At 39.9% G+C, this 25,586-nt stretch overlaps 2 protein-coding genes and 1 long non-coding RNA gene across 6 annotated transcripts in view; 2 read left to right on the top strand and 1 right to left on the bottom strand.

Annotated features, from left to right (window-relative positions):
- The window catches only part of LOC137168509 (cytohesin-1), a 39,601-nt gene extending 39,029 nt beyond the window's left edge, over positions 1 to 572 (top strand). For all 4 annotated transcript variants that reach the window (XM_067571136.1, XM_067571134.1, XM_067571135.1 and 1 more), the window contains exon 13: positions 331 to 572. In XM_067571136.1, coding sequence (XP_067427237.1) covers positions 331 to 409 — 79 coding nt within the window. In that variant the 3' untranslated portion in view covers positions 410 to 572. The remainder of the gene's footprint in view (positions 1 to 330) is intronic.
- Positions 573 to 2,322: 1,750 nt separating this feature from the next.
- Positions 2,323 to 10,208, bottom strand: LOC137168510 (uncharacterized). The gene is made up of 2 exons (XR_010924287.1): positions 9,946 to 10,208; positions 2,323 to 7,735 (listed from the first exon to the last, which is right to left on the bottom strand). It is a non-coding gene; the product is annotated as an uncharacterized lncRNA (long non-coding RNA).
- A 4,041-nt stretch (positions 10,209 to 14,249) lies between these two features.
- Positions 14,250 to 17,121, top strand: socs3a (suppressor of cytokine signaling 3a). The gene is made up of 2 exons (XM_067616433.1): positions 14,250 to 14,464; positions 15,043 to 17,121. Exon 2 carries the CDS (start codon positions 15,189 to 15,191, stop codon positions 15,804 to 15,806), a length of 618 nt encoding a protein of 205 aa, XP_067472534.1. The 5' UTR covers positions 14,250 to 14,464; positions 15,043 to 15,188; the 3' UTR covers positions 15,807 to 17,121.
- The last annotated feature ends 8,465 nt before the right edge of the window (positions 17,122 to 25,586 follow it).

Raw genomic sequence — 25,586 nt, 5'->3', positions numbered from 1 at the left:
CTGATCATTGCAGTTTACAGTAAATGAGATCATCTTGTGGTCTGCACAGTTTAGAAAGTTTTTTGTGAGGAGAAAAATGGGAAGAAAACAAACAATGTGCTGATAATGCACAATAATTTTGCTAAGTACATAAAAAAAAAAACAAGAAATGGTTAAATCAGAGTGCTGGCATTGCAAATGCCATTTTTACATACATTCATCTGATATGAACCCCTTTCGTTTTAGGTTTTTTAAAATCCAATTTTCAACCCTCTTTGATATGAGTGCAGCAATTTGAACACTTATGCCATTACGCTTGTTCTGACATTTCCTCTGCATCTGTGTCCACAGAGCTGCCATCAGCAGGGACCCCTTCTACGAGATGCTGGCAGCCAGGAAGAAGAAGGTGTCGTCCATGAAGAGGCACTAGAGCTGCTCAGCGCTTCAGACGTTGCACTTGACAGAGCAGGGGTGGGGTACCGGGTGTCTGCTCTCCCTGTCTGGGCCAGTGCAGAGGCCACCGCTGGGATGTCCCTCAGACCTCTCCAGGGGATTTCTCTAGGATACATATTAGGTCTGGCTTCGGGACTCTACTGGCTAGAAAAACAGGAAGCATGCTGGGGTTTCTAGATAAGAGTCAAGGCCAAAGCCTCCTCTAACCTCCTGTCTGAATGTCTCTCTTTCTCTCTCAGCTTTATGTGTGCTCTCTGTCTATGAGGCCCTTGTGGTGTCACTCAGCAGAATCCCCTTTGAAGAGAAACTGTTCCCTCAGGCTTTAAGAAAAATCCCATTTACATTGCACACATAAACAACATGCATACACTCATGCAGTCCCTCTTAGCACACATCGTTTTGAACTCAGCAGGTCTGACCAAGTGTGGTACCCCAACCAAAATATTCCTCGCTCTCTGAAAGAAAAGTAAAGACCTTTTCTGACGTGCTTTAATATGTTTGGGTAATACGTGTCTATTTTTACAGCTTTTACTGTCGATTCCTCTCGAGTCTTTTCTGTTTGTTCGCTTTTGTAAAAAAGGAAAAAGGTCTCGCAACAGAAACTGCAGGGGGTGGGAGGGGAAGGGATGGGATGCAGGGGTTAATTTGCCAACTGTTAGTGATTTTATAGGAAAAAAAAACTATGAAAACAAAAACTTCTCTGTTGAAAAAGTTGCCACTCAGGAGATTGTTCCCATGTTCTGAAATGTTCCATGTCAAGGTTGACATGGATCCTGTTCACAACGCGACAGCCATGCGAGGAACGAAAGCCTCGTCTGTGTCCCAGACTGAACTGTTTTTTTTTGTAAATGTGAAGCTGCAGTGTGGGGCGTCCCGCGGCAGGTGAGGTTGTCTGCTTGTCTGGACAGGGTTTCAGAGTTGGATATGGCTCTCACTGTTCATTTCCTGATGGTCCTGGAGATGAATCCTGGGGATTTGTGTCTTTCAAAAGGACGAGTGTCTATCACCCCTGGCCTCTTTTTTTGGGTCTTAAGTTGTCTGGAAAACAGAACTGTTGGCCCCTTTTGATTTTCTCTTCCCATATTTCCAAGGCCACTTTCTGTTACTGTATCATATAAAAAGCAATTTAATTGTAGAGTTTACTGCTGCACAGTGCCTGGCGCTCTAGATGAAATGTGATGAGAAATGCTGCTGGTTAGCAACAGTAATTCACTTTTCTTTACCCAGTCGAGCAACATTTAATCTTTGTCTCCTATCTTTAGTGTAGTTTTCGTTGTAGAGGGTTACCTATTTAACGGTAAAACAAATCACATGTCATTTTCAGCCTTCAGTCTAACCTCATAAATAAATTGTACAATACTGTACTTTGAAGTGGCTGTCATAACTTCTGTGTGCTTCGGACTGTTTATGCATAAAACATATTATGACTTGTTGTAGATGCTTTAAAGCAGCACAAATAAATGTGTGGTTCATTGAAGCTATGCCTGGAAAAAAAAAAGTGGGTTGTCCCCGTCTCAGGATCCAAAGTTTGATGTGTAATGATACAAAACTACTAGTCTTATCAGGAATGTGCTGTGGTGAACCAAAAGATGGAGGGGCAGGATGTCTGATGGGTCACGGCGATGCAGTGACATGTCATCCTGTCAAATAGCTAAAACTGCATTGAGGCACAATTTTGTTGTGCATCTTTTTTCTACTTTTGTCTACAGTCGTCTCCTCTCTCATCCGTGCCTGTTGTCCATTATCCTCGCTTTCTGTTTCCTGCTTCTCTTTCATTCTGCTCCTCTCAGCGCACTAATCCTAGAGAAATAAGGAAACATGCAAAACAATCATAATTCTAGACAGTATTGGTTTATTTATCAAAGTTGTACATACTTAAATGTATAGTGGGTATTTTGTCTTCATTTTGTTTCTTATTAGTTGTGCCTTTTTTTTTTTTTTTTTTTGCTATTCAGTTCAATAATGTTTGATTTGAGGTTTCAATTGTTGCCATTTAATCAAGCTGAAATAAAGACAGATTTGTCGCAACACTGAATGTGAATGTCATTTATACAGCATTATGTTAACATTGAGCCCATGTTATACTAAGATCACTCCAGCAGGTGGCAGTGTGTGATAAGGACTGTTGAGGCATTCTGCTGTACAGAATTTAATGCGCATTTTTATGTTGCTCATTAATAACAGCTCGATTACAGTCCTGCCAAATCAATTACTAATTAGATAACAGGTTAAGTGAGGCCAACATGCTGTAAGTCCATGAATACTGATAACCACTTCCACTCGAGGGCAGCCTTGAAATCGAATCAGTCCCTCCTCTGCTCTGACTTTCTGTAGACAAAACCCAGACCAGGATCCAAAGTTTGCATCGCTCCAGCCAAATTTACCCTCTATAAAAAAAAAAAAAAATCCAATCTCCTGACACTGTTTAAATCTTTATTTACAGCTTCATAGCATTTCATATCATTTTTGCGAGCTTGCTTTTAAAGTATTTATGGCACAAATGTTGGTGCAGCGGGGAAAGGTCGATATTTACAAGTGAATATGTATCATATTAAATGATGCCTGGAAAAGCAATCAATACAAATGACTTTTTCTCAATGGAACGACCATGCAGGAAGCAGCAGGGCATGGATGATGGTGATGCGGTGAAGACTAAAATACAGAAGAAAACACCAATATATCAGATTTGTGTTAAAGGCATACTATGCAGGATTTTCCTAAAAAAACAAACAAACAAAAAAAAAAACAATATAAAGACTCATACAAAAATAATCTCATGAGTTTGTCTTACAGGTTGTATTCAGGAAATGACCTGAATCTCACCTTCTGGAGAATTGTGATTGTGTATTGTTTCCTGCATTACCGTGGACAACAGCATTGAGAAACATCAGAACATTCACTGTTTTAACATCAGAAAACACAAAGAGGATGAACAACCAGGTTGAAGCACTGTTGCCCAAAAGTTTCTTTGGTAGGATGTTGTAAAAGCAAGCATCTTTGTGCCCTTTAATTTGTCGATTGAACATTATACTCTCTACAAAATTTTGAACAAAATTTCTACCAAACACAAATCTGCTTTTTTGTCACTAATATGTATCACATATTGACTGGATAGTCAAAGCAGTTTGGGTAAATCAACAGGTACAAATAAAAAGTAGAAAACAAATATGTTTAAATACCAGTTGAACAAGGTAAATGCTAAGTTGTACTGACAAATACATTGTAGTAGTACAGAGAGATGATGTGCATTAATGTTCAGCAGGTAATAGTGAGTACAGTGATGAAGTGAAAGCTGCAGTATTTGTGTCTTGGGATTTTAAGGCTTCTGAATACCTTCTGAATAGTTTATGGACAACTCACGCTGGGACATGTTTATTCGAGCCAGCAAAAGGCAAGAAAACTGAGAAGAACGGCTCTCGAAAAGTCTTTGATCTGTGAGAGATTAAAATCTTTTTTTTTTTTCTTTTGACAGCAAAACCAATGTCTCAAAGTACATGAAAGCTAAATGAAGAGTTGCATATTTGTATGATATTTTTCTCTGGGCCATAGCCTGCAGTGTTTTTGGTGGAAGCTGAGTACAAATCATGAAACAATTTGTTCCAGATGTGCATAGAAAAGACATATTAGGAAGAAAATTCCTGCTTTCCATCTGTGCATTCTGATATTAAAATGAATAGTTTTTGCTAGTTTGTGAAAAAAACTAAGTGGATGGGAAATTGCCTGTAATCATCTTTGCACAACTGAAGTCAAACAATATTTTGTACCGCTGCTGTGAAACAGGATGATAATGAAGTTTTTGAGAATTACAGAGTAGGGCCAATGAGGTGACCGTGACTGATGGGAAATGAGAGGCATGTTGCCACGGCAAGAACAAAAAAAAAAAAAAAACAGAGAAAAAAAGTTGTGTGGTGGTGGTGAAGCAGCAGGGAAGTCTTTGTTTTTACCATCTGCGCTGTTCTTCACTTCTCGTATTTCTCGCTGCAGCGTGGATAGACAGGCATATGAAAAATCAGTGTACTTATAAAGTATGTCTTAGTTGTGAGTCTGAGGTTTGTTGTGCTTGCGAGGGGAAACATGATATACAATGGGAGGGGAGTTTTCATCAGTCCTGACCCAGAAGTGTTAAAAGGGAACAATAGGAGGAGGGTGCACATACTGTACAGAAAGGAGATCCTTGGAACAAACTGTACCTGGAGGGATTTATTGAGGTCAAATATTCCAAGACTTAAAAACAAAGTATAAAATGGCAAAGCTCAGTATAGCATACCTGACCTCAGTGCACTGAACCAAGCTGAAACACACCATAGACCGCACCACTCACTCATGCTGTCATGTCAGGCCTGCTTGGTGAACTGCCTCCTCTGTGGTTATGCTGATGAAGGGGAAAGGCCCGGGCCTACAGCAGCTCTCATAGGCCAGGCAGCGGGATCCTCCGTCTCCTTCAGTAAGTGGAGACATGTGAGACCAGTCAGGCTCCAATTAGGCCCAGACTGTTTCCCAGAAGCGCTGGAAGGCCTCCCCCTGCCTCCCGGCCCACCACGGCGGGAGAAGGGTGCACCCCACGGTGTCCGGACCTGACCTCAACTGGCATGAGAGGAGCCTTTTCTCATATGGAACGCGGCTCGTGCAGGCAAAAAGAATGTTACACACAGACAGGCGGGCACGCATAAACATTGTCACGCAAACGTAAATGCAACACTGCCTCGAAACCAGTTCACAGCTGCATAAAATTTGCTTTAACAGGTCTTTCTGTCTTCAGTTTTGCATAAAATTACCATATTAATCTTAGAAAAATGGTGCTTTGAAGTGGACATTTTGGGGTTAAAAACTGCCAATCATGTGAGTCATCATTGTTCTTGGACAATAACAAGAAGACAGGCTGTCAAGGCCAATTTGAAAAAACAGAATCCCATCAGTTCTCCTTACAAAGAGACAGACTGGAGCCCTTCGCAGCTAATACTCAAATATGTCACGAGGTATTTCACAGTGTTTTGGGTGTATATACACTTCAGGTGTTGACAGATGCAGTGTTGTTTTACTGGAAGAATAAATACCGCTCAAATCACTCCAGGAATCTTCTGCTCGGCTGAGGGACACTCAGTTCATCCTCAGGGCAGGATTTCTGAGAAAGGGAGTTACAAAGCAGCCACAACAAAGACTTTCTCTCCCCTCCCCCCCTTCCTTCCACTATCTCTCTCTACATCTTTCTCTCTCTTTGTCTGACACACACTCATATAACCATGCAAACACAGACTATCACAGCATGTTCAAGATAAGGTTATAACATAATAGTAAAAGCAGTAAAACTTTGCAGGAAGTAAAGCAAGGAGTATAACAGTGCCGGGATGCAGATTATATTATTTAATGATTTGATTGCATTTCGCAGTTCAAAGTATTTCCCCACAAACATGCAGTTGTGTAAGTTTGAAAATATCCTGCAAACAAAATCTTGCAAAACATCTCATGAAATCCGTTGCAGAAAAGCAACAGAATCTATAGTTTTGTCTTGGCCTCACTTTATTTTTTATTTAAAATTATACAGTGGTTCTCACATCTGGTCAGAACAATAAATGGTCAGAACTGACCAGCTGTTGCATGTGAAATTAATAAATGAGTTGTGCAATTAGTCATTTTAGGCCTGTGCTTGAAAAGAGACATCCCTAATCTTTCTTTGCAATGAACGCAATTTCCCTTAAAGCCAAATCGCTGCAATTCTTCCCGTTAAAATCACAAGACGTCCTGGTCAGAGGTGACATAGTGACCTACATATGAGAATGTTAAGGAAAATAAACATACTGTGAAATTACACAGGCTCCTGTTACGATCCATCTGGACCGAGCATGTTCAACTTTACGACCAAGTTATAAACGATAAACGGTCATGCGCAGTGATAATAAAAGCAACTGTAAATGATTAGACAGTATATTAACTGTACTTACTGGCATTCCTGGATTACACATGAGGAATTATGTAGCAACCGTAAATCTAAATCTAAGTATTTGTTCCTGAATCTGTTCAAGGAATTGAATTTGGCTGAATAGAATTGAGTAGAGAGATAGAGAGATGCTGTCTGGGTGCCAACATCAATTAGATTTACTGGAAAGAAGAACCAACTTTTTTCTTGTATACAATATTTTTGGTGGCGGACTTGCTGATGCAGAGCGGCAGAGTGACTGTGTGAACAAGACAGAGCTTTGTTTGTCCCAGTGGGAAAATGTGAATGTGGGATTTTTCTGCACATTCATTGAACTGTGGGTGGCTTTCATTCTGGGAAACTCAGTAGTTTTTAATGTGGTGTGAAAAGAAGCACTTTTTATTTTTCCTGCAGGACTTTTTACGATTTATCTTGCATCTTAATGAAGAGCCATATATGTTAACTATTGTTGATAATGCAGCGTATTGTGTAGCCAAGCAATTACGTAGTATTGCCAAAATCATTGCCAAAATCAGATCAGAGAAAGCTGGATAAGCCGGAATGATTTCTGGAACAGGCAGATTGTTTGTTTACATGCAGGTCGGAGGTCGGGACAAGCTGTACCCTCCTTCCAAGATTTCTAGCTAGGAACGGGAATAGACGGAAAAGGAGTCCATGGTTTGGAGTGACTCCAGAAGAATTTCCTGTCTACAGGGAGTGCCCAGCTAGAAAGGGACAAAAGGAAATGCCTTGAAGGGAGGGAGAGAGAGAGGGGGGCCTGCAGTGCTCTGATGTCTGATCCAGGACCAGCTTACTGCAATACACTCTTATGTATTTTATCATATGATAAACTATTATTCCTGGAAAATAAGAAAAAACCTGCTGCATTTGAGGGTCAGGACTTCATCAAGTTTAGACGCACTGCAAAAAAAAAAGTCCCATAGAGCTCCACGGATGGAGGCGTACAATCAGAATACATATCTGAAAGATGTAGGAGAGCCCCGTGCAGACAGGAGCTCCCTCTGTTAGGCCTCTCGGGGACACTGAGTTGCTGTTCTGAGAGGTCAGTCAAAGACCTTAAAGTGTAGGAGTTGTAGATTTACAATGCAGCGCTGTGCTGAGAGAGAAGAGAACAGAGGCGGAGAAGAATGAGAAATGCATAGAAACAGAGTAATAATGCAGCTGCAATTTTATGAAAGCCCTTCTAAACAAGGAAGCAAACACTCACTGATGATGACTGAGAAGATGAAAGAGAGAGATGTAACTCACTCTAGCAGAACCCCGAACAGGAACACACCTGCACCAGTAACAATGGCTCTATTCGATGCTGCCAATGGGTTATAGTCGGTTTATAGTCCCCCCGATATGACTTCATTGTGTCTGCCATGTCTGCAAGGTTGTCGAAGCCCAGTCATACACTCATATGGAATCATTTACTGATTTAGGGAATAGCTAGGATCAAAGCTTTCCTCTGGGTGACTGATGCATCCTGGGTAGTATCCTCAAACATCTGTGACTGAGTCAGGCCCTTTTAAACAATGTGGTGCATGAGGGTGGTGCATGAAGGCAAAGGCGAATTATCAGTGAGAGAAAATCTGGCAATCAAGATCGTGCTCCTCTAGAATTACGGTACATCTTCCATGTAAATCCCCTCTGATCCACAGAAATGTCCCTGTCCTCTGCCTGGCACCTATCGCAGGCCACTATCAGCACTCTTATCTGACCAGTGCCCACAAACCTTGTGTGTGAACTGTGCACGTACACACTAAATCTATCCGGAAATGTCCCGCTCTGCTTACTGGCACAGCTCAGGATCAGGTTGCTACTACTGTGTGATAGAGGAAGTATGTGTGTCTGTGTTTGCATGAGTGTGGTTACATACTGATAACCAGCATATTACACCATTTGCATACGAATACTGCATGTGTGCACATGCATGCGTGTGTGTGTTCTGCGCGCAGACTCAATGCATATGTATGCTTTGGCAGCATGCACCCTCGCTTGAGCGCATTTAAACAAGGTGTTCTCAGTTAACAGCATCTTTGAGCCAACATGCTATTATAATGCAGACAGATTTATTACCATCTGCCCAATAACATCAGCCAGCTATTTCTAGGGTATGTGGGAATCAAACTCCATTTCGTAGATCCCGATTATGTCATTGGCTCCTTTGTCTCCAAGCATTTGATACTGATAAACGGATGGTGGCGGCAGTGGCAGACGAGCCGAGATAGGCAGGCAGCGTCAGATCAATCATATTATCTGCAATGATGCAATCTGAATGTTTGAGGGAGCAGTTCTGGACACTGGCCTTTTTTGCAGGGAACGTGGCACATTGATGTGCATTTTCCAGATGCAGCTCGTACCATCACGGTGGTATGACCTCGCATAAACTACTTATTTCAGTTGGAAAGTGCAGAGATCAAAGAGGTGAAGATTTTAATCCTGCACATGGCACACAGCGGTATCAATCTTTTCGCTGAACTCTTGGCAAGAATGCGAATGAATGACAAACTATTCTTTTACAAGTAAATAAGGCTTTGCATGAATTAGAATCTCCATAACTGAAAAAAACTATTTCATACTTTGATAATTTTCTGTCCTTTTAGGGTGTATCTCATGTCTGTAATTTCCTAAGAATGATGAAAAGGATGTGGAGTGTTGTGGATCAGCTGTGATACACACTATAATCTCAAACGTTTGAACTTCAACTTTCCAGTAAATGTTGAGGTGCCATGTGCTTAGCAACCACATCTAGCGCAATGTGGCTCCTGGTGGAAAATGATGACACACTGGAAGCCAGGCCCTGATGACGTTTGTGACATTCACTTCTTTATTTAACTTCTTCCTTAACACCATGACTGTGCAGTCAAACTGACCCAATCATACGTTCCTAGAGTTTGCATTTCCTGTATCACAAGGTTGCACTGAATGTCAAAATAGTCATTGCCACATTGTATCAGCTGTATGTGATTTGGAAAGAAAGGGTTTTGAAACGCTAGTGCAGGTCTCTGAGGAGTTAGTTCTGTGTTGTCGATCTCAATAACAGCCCCAACGAAGCTCCCAGCTCACCCTCACGTGGCCAAAATGTTGGTAACTGACCCGCCTGCTCTCCCAGTTGCAACTTATCACAATAGCACTAGACATTCCTCTTATTGGATCATTGCCTTATGCCAGGAAAATAAAACCTAAGAAAAGCAAACAGTGAAAAGTGCTCTCCTGCTGTCACATCAAAGGCCTTTCCTATCTCTTCCTCCTCTTGTTAACCTTGAGAGGAGCAGAATTGGCACTGGTCCTGTGATTGGACTGCAGTTTGATGTAATGTAAATATTGGAACAGTGCCGGGAGTTGAAAAGTTTGCTAGTCAATGGCCGGCAGAGCCAACGTCAAATAATGCCAGAAACAACATCATAAAACGAGGACATTAAAAAAAATAAATTCAGAAAAACATTCTTGGAAATTTAATAGGCCTCTGTTAGAAAGATAAAGTCTCCAGCTGTCTAGGTATAATATTCTATGTATTATTTGGTAAAGTAAAATAAGACCAAATATTAATAACACAGGCTGTTTGAACTAAGGTAAAATGGCCACATACTTACTTATAGAGTAGTCCTCGTGGTCAAAAGTCACAGTGGATAATTCTGTGGGTGTTAAAAGTAGTAAGTTAATGGCTCTGTGTTTTGCTTTTAGCTCTTCCCAGAAGACAGCTGTGACAGTGATGGTACTCGCGGCCATAAATAGACGTCATGTGATATGCAGAGAGGAATGCTAAGTGGTGCATGTACCCATCAAATTACGCTGAATTTCACAGTCAACTTTCACACCTTTTTAAATCAAGTGCCAACAATCGAAAAAGAACCTACTAACTCATAAAAATAATAAACACATGTCCTGTGCAGAAGGGTGAAGACCTGCAGACAGAGAGAATGCACAACTACTAACTGTGCATGATGTATAAAATAATGAATAACAGCATTAAGATCTCACTTTTTATGCAATATACAATAATATAGAATTTAACTGCAAAGTCTGAATCCGTTAAAGTCAATAATCTGTTTTTGTTTTTATTCTGCATTTTTACTTTCTTTTTAAAAAAAAAAAAAAAAATTAACCACTGTGCTTACTTTTTGAATCTGACAGCAGAGCTGACATGGTGCTTTCACTTCCCGTTAAGATATAGTGTAAATAAAAAATAAATAATAACAACAAAGTGGTTCTTCCCTGTAAATTTACAGGAATTCTCTACGGTCTATGGAGTTGCGCAATCAGCGTGAAGAAAAGCATCTCTGACACTCATGAACACAATGTTCTTGAGAAAATTCCTGGAATCATGCCACATGCCATGAAAGATTAGTCTAAAATGTTTAGTCAACACACAACACATGCCTATAGAGATTTTATACTAATACTTCAGGGGCCAAGTTTGAGTTTGTCGCGAATATTTTCTGAAGAATGCATTGTGAAAAACAATGTTGCCACTTAGGGTTTTGTGGCTTCATTTTCATCTGTGGTGGTCACATATGACACTTCCCATGATTCACGAAAACACACAAAGACTGGCATTGACAGAAAAACACACACACATACATGCACACAAACACACACGCACAGCAAGACAAAGAGAGAGAGACAGAGTGAGATAGGCTTAGAGAGAATGAGAGTTACCAGGAAATTATTACTGGATGATCAGTAATAACACAGAAGTGGCTTTTCTCAATCAACAAGGAAGTTAGAGTCATACAGCTGTGAATGGTAATGCTCTCTAGCCGATGAAGTGACCGTAAAAACAAGGGATACAGGTAGTAGCAGGTATCTGTATCTACTGAACATGATAATGATACTCAGCTAACAGGAATTAGATTGACTGATATGCCAGGAACCTCCCTGCATATATCAGATCATCAGTCACAGTTCCACAGTAATCTACCTGATTTGAAATGGGTACAGAGTGTTGATCACAACAACAGCAATATTTCCTCTTACAAACCTTTCAACCAAGTAGTATTTTTTAATGTTGTTTTTTTAAGTTGAAATTTTAGAAAATGATTTAATGTTTAGATATAACCCTCCCATACTGGCAGATGATATTCAATATAAAAATAACATTTGCTGAGATGTTTTTGACTCAACCTGAACTCAGGGCTCCCTGTATTCAGCTGTGCAAACAATGTGTTCAACACTACTACTAATTTCATAAAATTGGCAAATCATGCAACACTTTTAAAAGATCGCCCTGTTCAGTGAAATTCTGCTACACCAAGCACCTCAAAAATATTTTGTTGAATAACATTTTTTCTGTTTTTTCACCAATCTTTCCTGTTGAGAGGTCCGCTTTTTCCCCCCTTATACCCGGTGGGTTTACGGGAACCATGAGCTAAAGTAAATTTCTGAGTCAGTGTGGGAAAACCTAAACAGCTGCCTTTTCAGCTAAACAGTGGTTTAGACCGACAAGCTAGCGTGCGAGACCTTGTCTCATCCACTAAACTCAGGATGAATTCACTGACTTTGCATGTGAGTGAAGCTGTAGATTCAAAATACCTCACTTTCTGTGTCATTGTGGAGTATTAGTGGGTGAAATACATCCAGCTGAGCCCAGATACACATTTAAAAACATAAAAACATGGACAAAAGGCGATTTTGGTTTTCTATTTCAAGTAGATTCTGTAAACCTACTAAAAATAAAAGGCACACACACGGACAGGCTACACACTCATACAGCGCCAGATCTGTCATTGCCAAGCCTCACACCATAAGCCTCAGATGTTTGGCCGGAGTCCCGCAGTGTGTGCTACAGCAACAGAGTACGAAGCTGTCTCAGCTCCAGGTCACTTGGTTCGTCAACCACCTCGACTGACCAGCCATTTGAGGGTTGACCTCTGGTTAAGTACACACGGTCTTCAGTCTGTTTATTTTATTTTTGTCTTGATGTCTGGGGGTGCTTACAAGCCTTTTTTCACCATCTTCCCCCTAGCTGTACTTCTAAGATCCCTCTATTCAACTGGATCAAAGGTGTAACCTACTTGGAAAATTACAGCATACAGTACAAGCTAAAAAGCCAAGTCAGCATGCTGTAATAACGTGCATAGTGGTTTCCATGGAGACATGGACTGGAGGGTGTCTCCTTCCCAGTTTGAGCCAACTTACTGCTCCTTTCCTTCCATTGACTCCCATTATATCTCTAGGGGAGCCTTTGGACGTTAAATGCATGCCTCACAATGATGACACAATAGATTTTCTGGAAACAAGTGGACAGTTATGAGGCTATCCTCGCCATTTTCCTTCCCCCTATCCTGCTGGTGGCCTGAATCAGACAACACCTGACTCACCTCTGTGGACACAGCTGGCATTTACTAAACCCATCAGGCTCTGTGGCGTCAAACTGTTACCCACAAGCCCCTCCTTCCAGTCCACCACCCATCTGAGGTTCAGTAACACCAAACTGGGTGTTTTTAAGAATTGTAACGAGAACTTTCAGAGCTGTTTTGTTTCTGATTTTCAGGCAGCAGCGTCATAAAAAAAACAACAACACAAAAAAACCCACTGTCTTGTACTGATGAGTAAAAGGGTGAGCTTGTTAAAGGAAGGCAAAGCTTGACATGACACCATTGCCTGAGGTTAATCTACAGTGCAATAACCACCTAAGGCTAATGGGAGTCATAGCTGAATCAGCAGGGAGGGAGTTGGTCTGGATCTATGAGCACTCTGTCAGTCACACACATACACATGTTGTCAAAGATTAGGATCTGAAGTAACTCTTTCTTTGGTCATCTGAATGTCGATATAAAAATGATGATAAAGAAATCTTACGGTAAGAGGAAGTTTTATGGTCACCACAGTGGGTGGGGAGCCTGATCAAACCTTATCAAAATGACAGTTGAGAATCAACACCAAACTCTCTAAATAAGTATCTTAGATAAGGCTAGCATCAAATAGTTTCAACAATTAATAGTACTTCCTTTTCACTTTACAGTAAAATGTCTTTCATTTCTGATAAGTTCTTCTATTTGGATCAAAGGGGAGGGGAACTTTTTGTGGCTTATTTTTATTTGTAGAGCTCGAGACAGGAAATCCATTGTAATATTGTATATAAAAAGAAGTTATATTCTCATCTGAACAAAACTGTCACCACTACAATGATATTTTTGCTGTCTTATGTGTCCATTTGGGCTGGGCAGTTGTATAAACATGATACGGTAAATAACATAACCAAGTACACATTTTTATATGTGATCACAGGTTAACAAAGTGTATTTGGAAGGAGCTCTTACCTGTTTTTAATAGAGATTTAAGGATATTACTAAATGTTAGGAACTTTGAAGCAATCCTAAAATATGGGCATAAACATTTGAAGGAAAACATGTCCAAAATTTCACAACAATGATAGTAACAATCTGCCATTGGATACCAGATGTTGCTATTGGGAAATAAAGTCTCCCCAAAATCTGGCGCCCTCTATGGGGAACTAATTGCTCTATACTATTACTGTGAATTTCTCAGAAACCGATTACACAAACAGTCTCAGTTAAGACTGAATCATTACCTCACACTTTACACTAAAGCGGAACTATTACAAAAAAGACAAAAAAAAGAAAAAGAAAATAACATATATATCATATCTGATCATACAGATGTTCTCAGAATAAAAGATTTAAATCTACAAATTAAAAAGACATAGAGACAAACACTAGTTACCATAGCAAGATAAGTGGGACTCCTTCGATTTGAAGTAACAGTAGGGGGGTGGAGGAGGAGGGGTGGGGGGGAGGGGGGGGACTTCTCATAGCAGGAATCCTTAAAAAAAAAAAAAAAAAGACATGCTTCCTGTCAACCTACCAAGAGAGAGAGAGCCTTTACTGGAAAGAGGCGGAGCATCCTCTCACTAAAAGAGGGCTGCTCTCCTCCCACAGCTTCACTTATAGCTCAGAGCTCACCAGAGCGCTTGTCAGTGCACTACACACTGAGGAAAGCACAAGTCTGAACTTTGTTGCCAAAGAACTTTTAATCCATTTTTTAAACAACCTAACAGTCGCTGGACAACTGTGAACATTCATCTACCCAGCGACCCGGAACACTTGTATTACTTGTATTTAAAAGAGCGAGTTTGGAGAAACATTAAAGGTAAGGATTGGTCTTTTTTTTCACAGAATACTTATTATGTATGTACCGCCAGAGTTTATAAGTTAATAAACGAACTGTATTTATCTAATCGAGGTAGTTTGTTTAGTGACGCCGGTCAAGGCATGCAATTTGCGCAATAGGGATTACGTTTGTCTTTACTGGAACTGACCATGGTGCCTGAGTCCCGAGGGCAGATTACACAAAAGGTTTCCCCGAAATTGTTTTATCTTACATTGATCTTAAATTGGAACATTTTTGTTAAACACCACAAGTTCTATCCAATAGATTAGAGGCATACAAGTTTTTTTTTGTTACTAGATGACAAAAAGAAGTCATGGCGCTCCGGAGTAATTCCCCTCATCATCTGGGGCTGATTAACGCATGATGTACAGAACTTCCACATCTGGAAAAATAAGCAAAGTTTCCAATAGAGCTGCAAGAGTATTGCATTAGAGCTCAACCTGAATAAAACAGAGTATCATGTTGGTGTCTAGTTAAACTCTGTAGTTAAATTGAATTGTAATGTTTAGTGTCACGTTTCTCACACATATCTCACCTCCTCTTTCTTGTCTCTTTAGGTGTTTCATTTCCAGACAGACAGGGAGCTGACCTCGTCGTGCCCTCCCACTCACCCTCCTGAACCTCTGTTTGACCCCACCTCTTCTTCACTTGTCTGCGCGGCGCCCAGTGCTCCCCAGGCTGCCTAGAGTGCGGCCACAGCGCCATGGTAACTCACAGCAAGTTTGACTCCGCGATGAGCAGCAGCCTTTTGGACTCCAACATGCGGCTGCCTCACCGTTACAAGACTTTCACCTCCAAGACGCAGTACCAGATGGTCCTCACCACACTCCACAAGCTCCAGGAGAGTGGCTTCTACTGGGGGGCCATCACTGGAAAGGAGGCCAATGCCATGCTGGCATCTGAGACCACCGGCACTTTCCTCATCCGGGACAGCTCTGACAACCGTCACCTGTTCACCCTCAGTGTCAAGACGGCGTCGGGCACCAAAAACCTGCGTATCCAATGTGATACAGCCTCTTTTTACCTGCAAACAGACCCTAAGAACATTCAATCTGTGCCCCACTTTGATTGCATCCTCAAGTTGGTCCATTACTACATGCCTCAGAGCAAAGGGAACACCCGCAGTGGGAATATTTACTACATTTACTCTGGAGGGGAGAAAATCCCTCTGGAGCTCCTCAAACCTCTCTCCTGTAATTTGTCCACCTTGCAGCACATGTGCAGGAAAACAGTCAATGGACATTTGGACATTTCAACTAAAAGAGACCAACTTCCACATCCTCTTAAGGAATTCCTCCAGGAGTATGACGCTCCTATCTAAGAGGCATTATACTGATGCTCTTGAGGGGGCAGAGACTTAAGAGTGTAACAAAGAAACTGGAACATTTCAGCCACGTTCCAGGCGAGTGGGAAAGCCGCAATGATGAAGCAGAGTCAAGAGAACCAAGCCTGAGCTTGTCTAAAGGAGCAGTATTGTACTGACAAGATGTGTGTGGCTCTTACAGAAAAGTGGCCATGAGTCTCTTAAGGTGCACATTTCAGGAAGAGACACTGGATTGAGGACTAATCCACAAAAAAAATGGCCAAAAGAAGAGAGTACTGCTGTAATCTGGTATGAAAGATCGCTAACCACCATCACCATCCTCCTCTGCCTCACTGATGACGTACAACTTACTGAAAACTGAAGTGAGGCTCACAGTCAGCTGTCTACAGTCTGATGACACACAGGTTCCCTCTGCTGCTGCTGCTGCTAACCAGTGTACTGTGAGGCTGTCAAGCTCACACACATCAGCCTCAGAAAATGATCCATCTATTAAAGCCAGACTGGCTTTTAAGAACAGACTGGCTTTTTTTTTTTTTTTTTACTGACGTTGGATGATAATCTTGGACGTATTAGATGCATCCATCCAGTATCCTGGGATCTCTCACGAAATGTACGCTGGAAATTCACAGACAAATGGAAACTTGAGTGGACAGTATTGGCCTTATGGGTGTATATTTGTACCAGCCACAATTAGAAAGGCTGAATTAAAAAAAAAAAAAAAAAAAAAAAAAAAAAAATTCAAAATCTTGTAAGACCTTGTTTATAGTGGAGAGAAAATGTTTGTCTGATACTTTGTTTAGAAGAAGGGTTTTATGCCAAACTTGCCTGAGCTAGACAACAGTTTGTTGGACGACCAACATGACTGAATCCTACAGGATCTTACTTGAGAGAACAGTACCACTGCTGAGTTATTAAGCAAATCCCAAGAGTCAGACTTTAATATGGCTTCAGTGGTTAAGGAAATATACACCAAAATATGTGGTAGTATTTGTGGCACAGACAGAATCGTCACTGCTTACAAATGAATGTATTAAATATGGTATCTCTCTTTTCCTAGTAAGGAGAAGAGTCGTAATGTATCTTATTTTACTGTCTCGTACTTAAAACGATGTTTACATGAGTGAAGATGAAATGGTAAATCTGTTTTGTGTCTTTTATAAAGATGTACTTTTGCCAGCCAAACTGCTGGCTGTGGATGCTTGAAGATATTTGAGAAGTTTGACGAAGCAAGCAGACTGATACAACTTTGCACTTATTTATATTCGTATGAACATTTCAGTAATTTATAATAAAGAGCACTATTTTTCTATAACATGAGATCTCACTGTTTGATTTGTTTTCTGATGACTGAAAATGTTATTTACACGTGCAGTGTAAACTGCAGAGTGGGTGGCACACAGGGAGGGGGAGGTTCTTAGTATTTTGTCTTTTGGGATTTTATCCTCACTAATAGTGAAACACACTGCACATCGTATGCATGCATCTTTGAATCGAGTCAGGATTACATCACATTTGGTTTACTCTTTTTTCCTAAGAACCACCTCCTGCCTCGACCCCAGATGGTAAACATTTTTAAAGATACACTAAACACACAACATGAACATTTCTCAACATGTTATCAATTTATTATCATAAACGGAAGATTAGAGTTTCCTAGAAGATAGTACAAGTTCAGTTTCAGCTTCAAACAAAGCAACATATTTTCTGAGCTGATAACTTCTCCCTCTAACAAAGAAGTCAAGCAGCTTCTTCAGACAAAATACCCCGGAACTACAAAATAATACTGTACTCAGTCAGTCTTCTACAGAAGTACAAGCTGACTCCTTTTTTCTGGTGTGACTCATTGGATTCTCCGTAGGTGTCTGAGTTGAGTGCCCTGACACGCTCTCACATGCACATACATAATGATGCAGCAATGTACTCAACTTGAATGGCTCTTAGAAAGTGTACAAATTCTCAGAATTGTCTTCCGTCCTGTACATAAACACATACACACACACACACACCCAGGTAAAAAATGTCAACACGTGTACTAGGAATTCAAAGTTGTGTTATATTTTCTGTTGCACATGGTACACCTTATCCAGTAATCAAGCAGAGTGGGGCCAACTCTTTGGAACAACGTGTTCTTAAGGTTAACCACAACATGCTCTCTGTTCACCTGCTCGCTGAGGCAACAGCTTCAACAGCAAACATAGTGAATTACAGATAGCTTACATGTGAGTGCAAGCAAACAAAGCCTCTAATCAGCAAAGATGACAATTCCTCTGGAACCAGCTGCACTATAAATTATAATAGCTTTCCTTAGGAGTACAAATTATTGTTAGGATTATTTTTAGAGCAATGCATCCTGTGCTCCGTGGAATTCTTTCCTTTGCAAACCTGCCTGGTTTTTATCTGTATGTGTGAGTGTTTGAGTACTTTTTTATGTTCATCTTAAAATCAGGCAAACTTTCCTTTTTCCAAACTTTTTCCAACAGAAAATTATTTAATATTTGCTATTTATAACCCTAATGTTGTGTTTGGGATCCTGGCGACCCAAGGCCATCTGTAAAAGCTCAAAAAACACACAAGATAGTTTGAGTTTTTTTAAGCTTGATTCAAGACTTTTCATAATATTATGAAAACTGCTTATATACATGATTTTGCACTGATGACATGTTTCTGAAATCTACTCCAGAAAATGACACATTGCTTCTAAACAGAAGTCCATGAGCTATATAACTGTGACTGGTGTTGACAGCACTCCCAAATTCCAGATAAGTCTGTTTGGGTTTCTGTTAATATACTTCTATAACAGTTTGTTCATTAGAAGTCTAACAAGGACTCAGTGCTCTTGTATAAAACGTGAAATATCTCCATATTTGGAGTCATCACTATCTTTTGTTACCTTCATTAAATGTTCAAGTCCAGCTTGTGGCAACAGGAAGGGTTACCACAACAGTACTTTTCTGCATATTGGATTCTAATTAGGTCATTAGAAGAATTAAAAAAAAAAAAAAAGAAGAAGAAGCTGGAAACGATTGGAAACATTTTACAATTAGTATTATTTTTACACATGCAACAGTGGGGTCAACAAAACACGAGGGTTTACCAATTCTGTTCTCTACAGCGACTTATTAATGATGCAATTACTTTCCAAGATGCAGCTTCTTTATTGTGACCCCTGTAAAAACACAGATTCCTCATATTTACACTGTACGTACACTATCACATGGAGAGAGACTACAGGCAGAAACGCAGGCACATTTACTGCAAACTGCTAAAACAATGGATGAACGGGAATCTGCAATAACCTCCACATCCAACATAATTACGGGAAGGAGCCCCTGCTCTACCTGCTTCCACAGCACTTAACCGTCTCCTCTCAGCCAGTAGGGCTCAGTGCAGAGGTTTCAGAGAGACAAAGGGTCTCTGAGGTGATTTGTGCTCTGTGAGTGATCTAGAACAATGTTTTTTGTTTTTTGTTTTTCTCAGTAATGTGTTGATATGAAACCAACACGGTTCCATGAAAATACACGCACAGAATCTTTTGTCTCAGAAGAGGCTACATTTCTAAAGAGTCTTTTCTTTACCTAAGAAAAAACTAAGCAATCAGAGGACTTGGGAAACATATGAATCACTTTTCTGGTTGAATTCATTTTAAGGAGGTGAGTGCAAGATGGGGCTGGGAGAACTGAAAATGTTCTTTGTGTGAGATAATACCAAATAAGTGCAGACTGCTGCGAAACTACAGAGCATGAAAAAACAGCACATGATCCCAGTTTCCCAGTAAACCTAACCTCAATGTACACACAATACACAAGGGAAAGAAGTGTACATAGATACAGGAAGTACAAGAAAACACATGTGCATTCTGCAGAGTATATCATTACACATATATTATATATTATAGTATTTAAATGATGAGTGTTTCACGTGAATGTGCACACAGGGTGAGGAGTCACAGGGTTTGTGTATGTATCTTGTCTGACCGACAGCTGACTTTCAGCAGAGGACTATTTAAAGCACGCCAGCTTGATTTGCTGCTCAGGAGAAATTCTCTGGTAGTCGGTCATGTGATTCTAGAGAACAAGCGCTGAAGAGTCAGAGCCGTGCTTACACAAGCCACAAATTTGTCATCGTAAATACACCCCCAACCGGTTGCTGGCTCTAAAGCAACAATCTGAAAACATTACAACTCCCACAAGAGGTTAATCTCAGGAAGTACCTGTGTATCCCCTGCAGCTGTGTGCAAACATGTCACAGTAGATATAAAACACAGTACTGACAGAGGTGGAAGAATAACATTTCACCGATGGTGACAAGAGTGACAAAGTACTAGTTCAAACTTTTTATATCGGTGTTTTTTTCCCTTCCTTTCTTCAAGAACACTTACATATAAAGCTGTTTATGTTTATTGAATTGTCAAACAGTATGTACTGTTTATGCAAGTGCACATCTGTGAGCAACTTGAGGCAAACCTTCTACCATTTTGTTATAGAGTACATCAGTATTGCTTAAAATAGTTGATGTATTATGCCATTTCTTGTGCTTCATGTAACCTGCAAGAGTGTTTCTGGATGTCATTATCATTTTAATCAGCCGCATTTAAAATATTGCCTCAATATGAACTCTATTACTTTTAAATTCATTTTAATAGTACAATGGCTGTATAAAAATGAGACCATTTACTGAAAAAAAGTTTATTAGATTTGTCCGTGAATTTAGCCAGTCTGACTCTTTTGGCACCAAGAGGTACGTTCTTTTGTCATGTTGGATTTATGATAAATACAACTTACTGACTGGGAAAATCCACTCACGTCAGCCTCTTATAATTACAAGTAGGGCGTGGGATTTTGTGGACACCAGTTTAACGTCACAAATGTGTTCGTGTGTGTACACTTCAACAAAAGGCACCGCAGACAATGTCACAGTCCAAAATGGAAAAAAACACAAATGTTACATGAAGTTCACTCACGCAAATACAATCAGCTCTGTCTGCTGTTTTTAATTCATGCTTGTTTTTCAAATGTTTGTTAAAAATGATTTTGAATGTGGCCATGTCAAGTGTCGGCCTTTATTTAGAAATGTAATCTATTGAAATTTGCTGGTAACAAGCAAACATATCAGCCAGAGGGGTATAAGATTTCTTGAAACTAGCACCACAAAATACTGTCTGACCTTAAAACTAATAATAACTTACAGAAAATTGGATTTAAGCCTTTTTAGCTAGGTGAACTTTCATAAATTACCAAAAAATAATCAATTGAAATCCAACTAGATTTGAAACTTTAGCAAGATAAGATTATGCCACTTACTCATTTACATATTTTTTCCAGGGTAATTTTTTTTTTCACTTTTTCCAATATTGCATGAGTGGAAAATAAAATGGCAGAGCTCAGAGATGACTTGACTAATCTTCAATTACGTGTTCATATGGAGAGAAAGAGAAGTGACGTCAGATAATTTTGCATAGTTAGATAAGCTATTTCTATTCAAAACATTTCCAGCAACATTTGGTTCTAAATATAAGATCATCCAATTTACATATATGTGGTGTACTTTTTTTTTTTTTATTTTTTTTACATTTAACAGCTACTTCTCTCATGACGTTTTGACAAGGGGCTTTAACAGTATCAAACCTAGGTTAGCTAATTACAGAGTCTTCACATCACAACCAGTGAATACAGCTTTCACCAAAAGTCTCACTTGACTTGGGAAACAGATGCTGATTATAAACTACATCAGAGCAACAAATCCAGTATGGTTTTATAGATTTGTAAGTAGGACATTATACATGAACTACTGCACTGACAGTGTGATAAACTGGCTAATGCAGGGCCTAATTGGTTTTTTAGCATTAGCATTTGGAAGAGTTAATGTCTTCCAATTATCAGCAGCAGACATTAACTTGTAAATAAGTGTTTGACTGTCTGCATTAAGTTAAAACTGCTCAGTTGGTTTCTCAAAGTGCCACTGAGACCAGTTTTATATGGGCTTACCGGTGGTTCTCAGAAGAGGGGAAGTTTATAAAGATTGTTCCTCAGAGAAGTGCTGCCGTAAGTTGCCTCGTAAGTCCTCAAACTTTTTGTAGATTTTAACGATGCAAAAAATGAGGAAGGTTACAGAAACTAAACCACTTAGTACAGGCAACACAGTGAAATCTAGTGAAATTCAACTAAATGACGCAGTTTGTTGTGATACTTGGGGAACCAGTGCATATTTTGTAATATTTTTTTTTTTTACTAATCATTTTAGTGAAGTAGTAAATGTTTTGTGCAGTAAAGATTTTGTCCCCAAGCATAATGATAGTAATAATAATAACCTTTATTTGTATAGCGCTTTTCAAAACAGTGTTACAAGGAGCTTTACAAAAAAAACTAACAATATAGCAGAAATGATTGGTACAATACAAAGTAGAAGTTAAAAGTGATGTGACACATAAATACCAATTAATGCAAAAATACAAGTTTATAAAAATTAGTTTTTAGTAGAGATTTAAAAGTTCAAAAGGAAGACTGTTCCAGAGTTTGGGGGCCCGTACAGCAAATGCACAAGCTCTATTAGCTTTTAGTGTAGACTGGAGGAACTGCTGGTGGAGTTATCTTGCAAGATCTGATGTTGAGTGCAGGTACATATGGGCACAAAGGCTCACAAATGTATGCTGGATCATGAAGTGCTTTAAAATTGTTCATGAAATTTGGCTAATCTAACATTATGAGAGAAGAACTTGAGCAGTTGTGACCATTAAGAATTTGTTCAGAAATTTAAAAAGTCACTTTTGAAAGTGGAATAAGTAACTCTGCTGTGTTTCTTTCCTGAAAATTACAGCCTCACTGACCATACTCAGCACTGTGCAGAGGGCTTAGGCCTTTACCGCACAGGGTGTACTGTATATGTGTCTGGTCATTTCGCCTTATTTGCTCCCTTTGAACTCAGCACGTGCGTATACAGTAAGCTGACAGCCCCGTTGGAGCTCTTGAGCGCACAGTGGAGAAACAGTGAAAGCCTGATTCCCGCTCGTCTTTCCAGTTGCTCAGTCTGTTTACAATTCCACAACTACTGGTTGCCATGGAGTCGTAGTCAATGAGCTCCAGATGCCAGATATCAGAGTCAAGCAGGGAGAGGCAGTGAGTCACCATGGCCCGCAAGTCCCACCCTCTCAGACTCTTCTCCGGTCACGCTCCTCCTGTTCCTCCTCCAGGCCTTCAGATTTACTGTTAGCACTCCACTCCCCTGTGCGCTACAACACTGCCTGCCTGTAATACCATAAATCTACGGTTCCATCTTCACAGTCCTCTTTAAACCTGAGTCCTCTGCTCTCTGTGCTGAATGTTGTATTACTGCTCTGCTTTGCTTCAGGAGGGGCATTTCCAAGAAATGAGAAAAAACCAGATGAGGCAGGAATATTAGGGAATGCAACAAAATTAGACCTTGATTATAAGCTATTACCACTAACGGGATTGTGCATGAGTACTTCTGGCTGTTAAATTGTTCTCAAAATGACCTTTGCTATTTTAGGCTTATCGCATATTTCACAGATCCCAGATTTCAAGGAAGTACTATACTCACAGAACACGAAAAGCATTAGAATTGTGCAAGAAGTTTAATTCAACTAATAGGCCCAGTTTGCCACATGGAAACTTTGGATTATAGCGTCTTTCAGTAACAGTGATGGCACACAGCCACATGCTACCATGTCATGTTCATAATGAGTGTGGTGCAATTTTTACCTTTCCAAAAGTAGTAATTTAGTACTTCTATATATGTTGTCAGTTGATGGAATCATGTAGAGATGCTGTGAGTCATCAAAGTGTTACTCCTACTGTAGGCCTTGTTGTAGTGTGAAAATCCACCTACAGTTTTACTGGAAACCAGCCATACAAGTACCAACAGGCCACTTTGAAATATTTACATTTCCCTGGTAATTTGATCCATGCTACACCATTTGTCATTTGTTGAGACCAGGCTTGTAGTAAAAATGCTACTTTGAGTCACACTAGTGCCAGAATTAGGTAATGATGTGAGCTAACAGGTCGGCAGGTGATAGCCAGATTTAACACCTTGTAGATGGTGCAAAAAAACTAGAAAAAGAGTGGTGTGTGATTAGATAAGCTTTTCATTATTAATTTTTGTGACCAGTTTTGCTTTCACTTAATAAAAGTCATGAAGTTACTGAGATATTGCTGACTTGCCCATTCAGGTAATTCAGGTTCCTGAAAGTTTTCCTCTCTGTTCTTAATTTACAGAAACCAAATTACAGTTGGAGTTATTGTAATTGTCAAGCAGGCAAATGTAAACAATGTCAGCTGAAGAGAAATCCCTAACAGTCCTCCAGCTTTGCCGGGAAACACCCTCTGAGTCATTGCTGCAAAAGGCAAGCTGGTGTAGCAGTAGGCTGGCCCAGAGTGAAATGACGTATTTCTGATGGCTGGTTACTGAACAAGATACTTCAATGCACTGTGCAAACAGAGCTTTCATTAGTTACAAGATGGGAAAAAACGGTATTACAAGCTGTATGAAAAATGTAATCAGCAGTCAAACAACACTTAACAGATAGCGTAAGATGGAAAAAATGTGGTGATGTCTTTAACAAGCTTGTTGCTGTGCAGCGCTGTGGTGATACCCTGACTCACTTCCTGATCATCTTATCTGAGTGGGAAACACTTCAAACAAATGACATTTGTTCGATATCGTTGGTAATCATACATTCAAACTAATGAGCAGCAATATAGATACTGCAGGGATACTTTTATCTCTGTTGTGTATTGGAAAAACCATTGGGGGAAAAATATACTGGCCACTGGAATTATAAAACCATCATTTTCTTATGAATCATGGACATTTTATTTTAATACACAGTTTGTTCTATAAATAATCTATGTATTGGTATGACTGGTTTTGCCTGGTAGTGGATTATTATATAACACCAATGTATTTGTGTGTGTATATGTGTGTTCGTGCATGTGCACATACTTTACACCACTTGGTGTGTTAGACCTTTTTTGGAACAGGGTGTGTCTCTGTCACATCAGAGTTGTGCTGTGATGTAACTGGTAAATGCGACACACTCACGCTAATACTCTCCCCTATCATTGTGCAGCACTGATTGTCCTCACCATGGCAACCAAACAGTGCAGTATTTATATGTGAACTGTATACTGCATGTTGATTGTGGGCTCATGCTTCTCATATTAACCTTAAATGGGACTGACTTTAATAATAGCACTTTTATACTATTGAAAGTGAAGTGAAGGTTTGGTTTTGTTCTCATTATTCAGTGACAGCATTATGTGTGCTCAAGATATCATATTGGCAAAAGCAGTGCCATAAAACTCAGCAGTTGTGTATATGTAATGGTGAAATACAGGAACTTTGTTCTTCTTGTGAAATTATATTGCTTTGCAAGAGCAGCCAGCACTTTTCCCCAGAAGTAATCAACTACCTCCTTTTATATTCCAGGGAATTCCTCTACCGTTAAGAATTAACACACAGCATACAAACACTCTTAGATCTTGTGCTGCCTGAAGATAAGGACTATCTCTACCCACAATAGCACCCGCGCATCCTGAGAGGGAAGCTTATACTCCTACAGCTGTCTGTCTGGCTGTGGCGTGTATCAAACAGAAAGTAACAGCTGGTAAACACACAATCATGCACCAAGCGTGACAAAGTAGTTCCTCAGAAATTTCCTTTGAGTTTGACTTTTTACAGATGCCGTTATAGCACGTAGAAGATTCACAGATAATGCTACTGTGTGGTCTGACACCTTCAGTGTGTATAGATGCTTAATGA

This window comes from Thunnus thynnus, chromosome 17 (genome assembly GCF_963924715.1).
Source record: "Thunnus thynnus chromosome 17, fThuThy2.1, whole genome shotgun sequence".
Lineage (NCBI taxonomy): Eukaryota > Metazoa > Chordata > Actinopteri > Scombriformes > Scombridae > Thunnus > Thunnus thynnus.
The sequence above is the reverse complement of the archived record's forward strand: the minus strand, read 5'-3'. Positions and strand labels throughout refer to the sequence as shown.